Below are 9835 nucleotides of genomic sequence, written 5' to 3'. Positions count from 1 at the left end.
GCATGTGGGATCTTCCCGGACCGGGGCGCGAACCCGCGTCCCCTGCATCGGCAGGCGGACTCCCAACCACTGCGCCACCAGGGAAGCCCTCTTTCTCTCTTTTTTAATTTTTATTTGTTGCTATTGTAAATGGCTCTTTTTTCCTTTATATAATTTTTCAGGCTATTGTATGTGTGTATGTGAAAGTTCTTAATTTCATATTAATTTTTTTATTTTTATTTTTTTATTTTTTTATTTTTTCATATTAATTTTGTACCTAGCCACCCTAATGAATTATTTTGTTTGTAGTATTTTTTTCATTTATTTCTCTTGGATTTTCTAGATAAACAGTTACCTGCAAATGATATATTGACTTTCTTTTCAGTTTTTATACTTGGAGCTGCATACTTGAAGTGTTACAGAAATGCTTTTCATGTAGGAGAGGCTCTTGGCAAGCACGGTGGGCCCCATGGTGTAAGACCTAGGGTAGGCAAAAACATTGGTAATTAGAGCCATTGAACCCTGGGATGGAATTTTATTTTTGTTTTTTCAGATTTCTTTTTCTTCTTTCCTTTAGATGTGAAATCTGGAAGCTATACGGTGTTACAAGTGGTGGAAGCCCTTGGGTAAGAGCCTCTGCTCTAGAATACCAGTCTTCAGCCCTGGCGCTGCACTCTGAAAAAGTTACTTTGTCCTGAATTTCTCCTACTGTAGCCCAACACCCTCCTCCCCCTCCCATATCAGTACCTCAGGTTAAGCCAGTGTTTCTTCTGAAAAATGATTCTTGCCACCTGACTGAGGCCCCTAAGGAAGTGTTGGGAACACCGCCTATGGGTCACATTAGCTCCTGGGTCAGCCCACAGGTTTAGGCTGAGATGGGTGGTTGAAAGCCATCAACTGTTAGTTAATTAGAGCTGGGATTCCTCTTCTGCTTCTTTAGACCCACCCTCCCCAATAGGATTCTAGTCAGCCTACATCTGACTCAGACCTGCTGTGAGCCCAGCCTGGGGAGTGGTCAAGAGGCTGACCTTGCACCAGGTTCCCCACTATAAGAAAAGGCTTGGAAAAACAGCTGGAAGACCAGTGTTACCACCAGATATTCCAAGCTCCAGAGGAACTATATGCTTGTAGTCTAATGTCTGCTTTCCTCATATTTCATACTTGGTAGACCATTTAAATTGACATTTAAATTAGCGAAGGTTGTTAACTGTCATGGCTAGCATGTCTTCTAAAACAGAAAAAACTAGAAAATTGGGGAGAGGGTGGGGGAGTAAGGTCACTATTATGCATTTTTCCCACATAAGAGACCTTTTGGCCTTTCTCCTCATGTTGTGGCCTTGGTCCATTTTTTTTTTAAATAACAGCTTTATCGAGATACAATTTATATATCATGAAGTTCACCATTTTAAAGTGTGTATTCACAGATTTGTATGACCCTTAATCACAGTCAGTTTTAAGACATTTTCATCACCCCAGAGAGAAACCCCACGCCCATTAGCAATCACTCCCCATTCCTTTCTCTTCCTAGCCCCTGGCAACCACTAATCTACTCTGTCTCTGGATTTGCCTATGCTGAAAATTTCACATAAATGGAATTATACAGTAATATGTAACCTTTGTGATTGGCTTCTTTCACTTAGCATAATGTTTTCAAAGTTCATCCCTGTTGTACATGTATCAGTACTTCATTTCTTGCTGAACAATATTCTGTTATATGGGTATACCACATTTTGTTTAACCATTCATCAGTTGAGGGATATCTGAGTTGTTTCCACATTTTGGCTATTCTGAATAATGCTGCTATGAGCATTTGTGTGCCTTGGTCCATTTTTATTTTATTTATTTTATTTTTTTATTTTTGGTCCATTTTTAAATGCACAGTTTTCTACTTCTACCTTTCTATAAGTTCCTGTCCTAAGGATCCTGTCAAAAGTGAGCTTCTTTTTACCCCATTACCCCTAGCTATATATACTCTTAACCTTGAGGTTTAATTCATGTATCCTGGCCAGTTCTCCTTCAGAAGTCTTCTACCTCCTGCATTTACTTAGATTCCTTCTGGTATGTCTAAATGTGAGTTGTTTTGAAGATACATCACCTCCTTGTTGCTTCAGCCTAGGTCCTCCCATATCAATAATCCTAAATAGTTAAAACCTATACTCTGACCATCTTACTTTGTAAACTTCCAATTATAAAGACCATAATGGTCTTCCAGTTATAAAGACGATATGGTCCCTAAGACTATAGTGGTTGCTTTAACAGTGATATATTTATTCTCCTCCTGTTTTGGTAGAAGCTGCAGCTGCCAGTCATCTCTTGAGCCCTGTGGTTAGCTGCTAAGCTCTGTTTCAGAGGAATGTCACAGTTGTATGAGAAGGAGTAAGCCCCATACCCAGTCAGTGCCTGGAGATGGACATTTCTGTTGGCTGTGGTGTCACGTATGCCTCTAATGATGTCAGGTCAATCTGGGGATTGGCCTTAGTGTTGTCTGTAATGCTAAGCACCTCCAGAATACCTTCCTGGGCTGGCTTCCATGCCCAGGGGGTGAGTGTAACTAATTGCAAAATATTTACTTCAAAAGTTTGAACTGGGTAATGTCAGGCTGTCTCTATCTTACTTTACCCCAGGTCCTCTCTAGAGAATCCAGAACCCCGAACTCGGGCACGAGGAATCCAGCTCTTGTCACAGGTGCTACTGCAGTGTCACTCCTTGCTCCTGGAGAAGGAAGGTACTGGCATCGCTAGTAGGAGTGCTGAGCCAAGGCCTTGTCTATTCAAGCCAGCTTTACAGGGAGGGAGGGAGGACATAAGGTATCTGTGAACTCTTAATTCAGGGTCTTCATTCCTCACTGGTATATGTGGCAGAGAAGATAAGAATTGAGACACAAGACACATGGATTTCAAATGTAGCCTTAGACAGTATTTTTCAGTATATCTTCCCCTCTTTGTAAAATGGACAAAGTAGTGTTTCATAGATGGAGTGGAAAAGTAATGAAATATCAAAGTGTTTTGAAGTCCTGAGGAAAAAAGCCAACAACTTATTTATCTTCTATAAAGCTTTATTAGCATCTAGCCATGCCCATTTATTTACCTATTGTGTATGCTGCTTTTATGTTACAGTGGCCCAGTTGAGTAGTTTTGACATACTATGTCCTACAAGCCTAAAATATTTACTGTCTGGCCCTTTGAGAAAATTTGCCAACCCAAGTTCTGTAGAAAGGCAGTTCTCGGCTTGAGAATGGGTTTGATTGTGACCTAGTGAGAATGGATAATAAAAGATGTTCACCTATTTTCCTGACAGATCAAGGAAGTCACCCTCAAATGGGAGGGCTTGGAACATATCTCTCAGTGAAGGAGAAAATTTGTAGTGAAGCCCAAGGAGGAACAGCCCTTATAAACTTTGGGAAGGAGCAAAGCCGGTGGGCCCTCCTCCAGCCTGTGTAAACTAACGGCTGAATTTCTGGTCTGTGCAGTGGTACACTTGATCCTATTCTATGAGAACCGGCTGAAGGACCATCATCTTGTGATCCCATCTGTCCTGCAGGGTTTGAGGGCACTTGTGAGTTCTTTTTTGTATTACATACCATGTTTGCAGGAACCTATTTCCAGTGAATTCTCTCCCTCCCCTTAGAGGGTGAGACTTCAAGTGCTTCAAAGCAGATGCCCAGATGTGGGACTAAACTAGTCTCAGCCAGCTCCACTTCTGTTTTTAGTTTGTAGAGTAAAAGTATCCTTTGGGGACTGGAATTCAAAGCCAAACTGGAAGGAGCTGCAGAGACCTAATCAACTTGAGAAAAGGGACCATGTATCTCACTGTTAGCACTTCTTCCCAAACCTGGATGTTGTGATTCCCACTGTAGCTAAATAGCCCTGTTTTAGGCTTGTGTCTTGAAGGCTGTGCTAGAATTCCCAGAATTCCCTCTGTGCTCACACTTCTCTTCTCCCCCAGAGCCTGTGTGTGGCCCTGCCCCCAGGGCTGGCTGTCTCCGTGCTTAAAGCCATCTTCCAGGAGGTCCACGTACAGGTGAGTGATAACAGTCACCTTGGTGTTCTCCTCTGTCTCCCAGCCATTGACATAACTAGAATTAGATGGCAAAAAAAATTGCCTTCTAAGTTCTGAACTCTTTCAGGTCTTTGACCATGTTCACATGCTATCCCTTGCTACTGTATAAGGAGAGCAAGGCATGCCATTATGTCTGACCTGTGTCCTCTTACACTAAAGTAAGGCATACAGCAGACAGGTTTTGGTTATCGGTTCCACTGCTGGACTGCTGGGCAATAGCCGTATCCTTTCTCTACATTTCCTCTGAGGTTCATCTTATACTGGTGTAAAGAGCACTGTCCACTTAGAGATTGTGAAGCAGGAAGTAGTTTCGTCAGCTGAGGTATTCTTTGGGCACTTTCTTTACTTACTTCCTGTCTCTCCTACTAAGTCCCTGCCACAGGTGGACCGACACACAGTCTACAGTATCATCACCAACTTCATGCGAACCCGGGAAGAAGGTAAGAGGCAGGGCTCTCTGGAAAACCTGAAAAGTGAGCACATCTTTTTTTTCCCCCATTACCAGGACTCATTTTAGCCCGGGGGGTGATATAGGAGAGCCAGTACTTTGAGAGGATGATAAAGGGAAACTGGGAGCCACTCACTCCCCAGGAAAGTAAAGAAACGGTGGAGTTTGAGCTGATGTTTTAAATTCTTACCTCTGTAACAATTATGTATTGTTGCACATCTTCTCTTCACTGAGAACTCTCTTGGAATAGGAAAACAGAAAGGGCCTGCTCTGGTAGGCAGGAAAGTCAGTGATAGCAGAGGGAGAACACAGGCCAAAAGAAAGCCCAGCTTTCTATCCCACGGGACAGTAATGATCTTGTTCTCTCCTCCGCAGAGCTGAAGGGCCTAGGAGCTGATTTCACCTTTGGCTTCATCCAGGTGATGGATGGGGAAAAGGATCCCCGTAATCTTCTGGTGGCCTTCCGCATCGTCCATGACCTCATCTCCAGAGACTATAGCCTGGGTACACCCTTGTAGCCTTCAATTAGCTGGTTGGGGCTTGTCAGATGAGAGGCTTATAAGTCCTCATTCTTTCTCTGTTGCCTTAGGACCCTTTGTGGAGGAGTTGTTTGAAGTGACATCCTGTTACTTCCCTATTGATTTTACTCCTGTAAGTAGTACCTTTCATTCATTCACTCATTCAAATATTTGTCCAGTGTCTGTTATGTGCCAGGCCCAGTTCTAGGCCCTGAGGGTGCAGCGGTGAACAAAAGAAACAATCCCTGCCCTCAAGAACTTAATGTTTTAGTAAACTGGGAAGTGGAAAAACATTTGCCATGGGAGGAACGGTTCAATTCGGCAGGTATTTGGGAGACTCCTTGACAAAGTATGTAGTGCTTCGAACTACAGGATTGTATAACATGATTCATGTCCTTGAAAGTTGAAACATTTAAGTAACAGTAAGAGATTGTGGACCAAAACAAGTGGTGTTTTAATTGTTCAAAGAAGACAGAGTTTAGTTTGAGCTAGAGTAGGCAGGAACTGACTTCACAGATAAGATAGGATTTCTCTTGGTTTCTGAAGGATGTGTAGGATGTGATCCTGGATTCTGAGGGTACATCTCAGGCAGTAGAAACAAATTGACTAAACAAAGACGACACAGTTGAGCATAGTGTTTACAGGAGGTGTTTGCTCTGATGCCCTCGGACTTTCCTCCCACTCTGCATCTTGATTTTCCTTCTTTTTCCAAATATTCAAGGTCTCATCACTATATGGGTACGCATGGGTATGTGTACTGCAAGCATTAGTGATTTGGGAAAAATGAAAGGAGCTATACCACAGCATACCAAACTACATTGGAGCACTGACTCTCAGTGCCTTTAAAGATACACAGCCATTTTTGCCATAGGGAATTTCTTAACCAGCTTATTCTAGTTGACATCAGTTGCTTGGGACCACCTCTCTGATATTCTTTTCATCTCTTTTGTAATCAGTATCACTGTTTCTTCTCAGAAGAACGTAAGCCTTTTAAATAGGGACACCTGGCTTTTAGTGTAACAATTTATGTTAGAAATACTCTTTATGGTCTTACCAATCTGTTTTGGCCATTTGCCATCCTCACAGTGGATCACATCAGTATAAGTGATGGTTCCTATCCTGTGTGTAGGGGTCAGCAAACTTTCTATTAGGGCCAGATAGTTACCATTTTAGACTTTGCAGGCCATATGGTCTCTGTTGAAGCTCCTCACCTCTGCTGTTCTAGCACAGAAATGGCCATAGACACTGGAATGTGGTACAGTGGCTATATTGCAATAAAACTTTATTTATGGACACAGAAATTTAAATTTCATATAATTTTCATGTGTCACAAGATACTATTCTTTTGATTTTTTTTCAACGACTTAAAAATGTAAAAACCATTCTTAACTTGGCCATACAGTCTTAACTGGTTGCTTCCTACTCTTAATGCAGAGTAGATAATCTTCCTTTACCATCACCTAGGGATTCCTTTGTCTTTTCTCTTGGATCGGATCTCTTATCTCCTGGGTTTATGTACTTCCTATTTTATAGTTTACTCCCTCATTTTGGTGGTGCACATCCCTTATTAGCTTCCCCAGTGTGTAAAAAGAGTGAAACATTTAGATTTTTGTAAATCTAGAATGTCTTCATTCTTTCCTCCCACTTATTGACAATATGGGTATGAAATTGAAGGCATTGCTACATTTACCTCTAATTTTCAGTTGCTGTGAAGAAGTCTAAATTCTTTTTGATTTGCAAAACTTTATGGTCACTTTTTTTCCTCTTTTCTGGAAGCTTTTAAGTTTTGATTATTTTCCCCCAATATATTGAAAATTCACAATTATGTGCCTTAGTACGGGTCTGCTTTCATGCATTGTATTGGGTACTTGGTAGGTCCCATCCATCTGGAAACTCATGTCCTTCAGTCCTGGGAAATTTTCTTGCATTCTTTCTTTGATGATTTCTTTCCCTCTGTTTTCTCTGTTCCTTCCTTTTAGAACTCCTATCAGTCTTCTGTTAGACCTCTGAATCTCCTACTTTTCTTTCATATTTCTTACCTCTACCTTTTTGTTAGTTTATAAGAAAATTCTACAATTTTATCTTTTCTGTCAGTCAAAGTCCAGGCATGAAAACAGAAACCACTTTGGTATTTAAAACAGAAATAATTTAATGCAGGAAATTGTTTTTACAAGTTATGGGAAAGCTGAGAAGCCAAACAGGATAGTGAGGCAACCTATCAATAGCAGGAAGCCATTATCACCCCTAGGCTGGAGGGACAAAGGGAAGAGTTGATGTTACTGGACCTCAGGGGCTGAGAGTATGACAAAAACATAGGCCTATCAGTAGAAGCTGGAGCCATGGAGGAGATGCTGCCAATGCTGAAAGCGCCCACTAAATTGGAGAAGTGGGAAGAAATGCCCTGGGTTTTCCTTTCCTTCTGACCTGCATTCTTCTACAAGTGCTTCCCGTTGGCTGAACCCAGGCCATTATGGGAGCCTGGGAAATGTAGCCTGCAGTGGTCAGCCCAAGGAATGGCTCTGAGGGCAGAAAGGCCCAGGACTAGCACATCTCCTATTAATCCCTTCTATTGATTTTCTCATTTCTGCTCTCATGCTTTGAATTTCCCAGGACCTTTTTTTTTTAAATTAATTTTTATTGGAGTATGGTTGTTTTACAATGTTGTGTTAGCCTCCACCGCACAACAAAATGAATCAGCCGTACACATACAGATATCCCCTCCCTTTTGGACTTTCCTCCCATTTAGGTCACCACAATGCATTAGGTAGAGTTCCCTGTGCTATACAGTATGTTCCCATCAGTTGTCTATTTTATACATAGTATCAATAATATATATGTGTCAATCCAGTCTCCCAATTCCTCCCACCCCACCCCTTTCCCCCTTTGTATCCATACATTTGTTCTCAACATCTGTGTCTCTATATCTGCTTTGCAAATAAGATCATCTATACCATTTTTCTAAATTCCACATATATGCGTTATTATACGATATTTGCTTTTCTCTTTCTGACTTCACTCTGTATGACACTCTCTAGGTCCATCCATGTCTCTACAAATGACCCAATTTCATTCCTTTTTATGGCTGAGTAATATTCCTTTGTATATATGTACCACGTCTTCTTTATCCATTTTCCCAGGGCCTTTTATTGTCATTTTTGATGATCTCTTAAACGTCTTTTGTTTTGTTTTTTTAAATATTTATTTATTTGGCTGTGCTGGATCTTAGTCACAGCACGCAGGATCTTTGTTGCCACATGCAGGATCTTTAGTTGCACCATGCAGGATCTTTTAGTTGTGGCATGCAGGCTCTTAGTTGCGGCATGCAGGATCTCGTTCCCTGACCAGGGATCGAACCCAGGCCCCCTGCATTGGTAGCTCGGAGTCTTAACTGCTGGACCACCAACTTAAGACTGGTGGTCTTTTTTTCTTTAGCATTCTGTTCTTATTTAATCCATGAATGAATTACTTTCTTACTGTTTTTGAAAACTCTCCCCACATATATGGTCTTTGTTTCCTCCAAGTTTTTTTTTGTTTGTTTTTGGTCTCTATTTCCAGGTTAGAGGCTTTCTTCAGATATCTGGTAATCCTTGGGAGTTTGCACATGTTTCAAAGTGAGAATTATAAAGCTGAGTGGGAGCTCTGAGCACAGGGAATGGGCTGGCTGAGGATGAACTTCCCTGTATAGTGGCTTACATGGACAGCTTGGGAACCCCCATTGTATTCTTCCTCTTGGGCTAGTCAGGTTCTTCTAGAAAAAGACCTTAGATCGGCCTAGAGGGAGAAGTCTGGCTACAAGCAAATAGGGCTTGAAGGGTTGGAAAGTCTCAATTCTCAAAACTGTATTACTTAGACCTTTTTTTTTTTTCTCCTGCCATGCCATTCCCCAATCAGGGGTTGAACCCGGGCCCTGGTAGTGAAAGCACTGAGTCCTAACTACTGGACCACCAGGGAATTCCCACTTAGACCTCTTTTGATTCAGCACCCAGGCCCTCAGCTGCACCTATGTCTCTAAGATTAGACCTCTGTCTACCCTCTCTAAAGAATTAAACCTCCAGATTCTACTGCAGCTAGGGAGGACTTGAGAAGCAATCTCGGAGGTCAGATTGCTTCTCGAACCCCACTCGCAATTCCAAAGGTACCTGGTACTTCTGGTTTTGAAGCCTTTTGAGGAGACTGGTGTATATGGGGAGTTACTCAGCATTCCCCAAGCCTACTGAGGATTCTGTTCTCTTGGCTCTGCTAAGTCATTTTCTTCTTATCTATCTGCTTTTCACCTTCTACAGTTTTGTTGCTAACATCCCTTATCCTGTTCTCGTCAACCTTTAGCTTTATAGCTTTAAAAAAAAAAAGAAAAGAAAGGAAAATCCCTTTACTGTATTTTTGGTGGGGTTTCTAAAGAGAAAAGGAAAATCTGATGTATGTTTTCAGTGTGCCTTCTTGACATACACGTGGCCAACAGGCACATGAAAAGATGCAAATCAAAACTACAATGAGGTATCACCTCACACCTGTTAGAATGGCCATCATCAAAAAGTCTACAAATAATAAATGCTGGAGAAGGTGTAGAGAAAAGGGAACTCTCCACTGTTGGTAGGAATGTAAATTGGTGCAGCCACTACGGAAAACAGTATGGAGGTTCCTTAAAAAACTGAAAATAGAGCCACCATATGATCCAGCAATCCCACTCCTGGGCACATATCCAGAAAAGATGAAAACTCTAATTTGAAAAGATACATGCACCCTAGTGTTCATAGCAGCACTATTTACAAGAGCCAAGACATGGAAGCAACCTAAACGTTCATCAACAGATGAATGGATAAAGATGTTGTGG

At 41.7% G+C, this 9835-nt stretch overlaps 1 protein-coding gene across 2 annotated transcripts in view; it reads left to right on the top strand.

The window, feature by feature from the left end:
- The window catches only part of MMS19 (MMS19 cytosolic iron-sulfur assembly component), a 32689-nt gene that overhangs the window by 10669 nt on the left and 12185 nt on the right, over positions 1 to 9835 (top strand). Inside the window, exons 2-8 of one of the 2 annotated variants that reach the window (XM_024734844.1) lie at positions 557 to 605; positions 2604 to 2704; positions 3449 to 3534; positions 3925 to 3999; positions 4409 to 4478; positions 4862 to 4990; positions 5076 to 5137. In XM_024734844.1, the coding sequence (XP_024590612.1) occupies positions 557 to 605; positions 2604 to 2704; positions 3449 to 3534; positions 3925 to 3999; positions 4409 to 4478; positions 4862 to 4990; positions 5076 to 5137 (572 nt within the window). Of the gene's footprint in view, positions 1 to 556; positions 606 to 2603; positions 2705 to 3448; positions 3535 to 3924; positions 4000 to 4408; positions 4479 to 4861; positions 4991 to 5075; positions 5138 to 9835 lie in introns of those variants that run through there. The other variant, XM_024734843.1, reaches the window with a different exon arrangement.

Source organism: Neophocaena asiaeorientalis, unplaced genomic scaffold, assembly GCF_003031525.2.
Source record: "Neophocaena asiaeorientalis asiaeorientalis breed wild unplaced genomic scaffold, Neophocaena_asiaeorientalis_V1.1 scaffold240, whole genome shotgun sequence".
Taxonomy (NCBI): domain Eukaryota; kingdom Metazoa; phylum Chordata; class Mammalia; order Artiodactyla; family Phocoenidae; genus Neophocaena; species Neophocaena asiaeorientalis.
The sequence above is the reverse complement of the archived record's forward strand: the minus strand, read 5'-3'. Positions and strand labels throughout refer to the sequence as shown.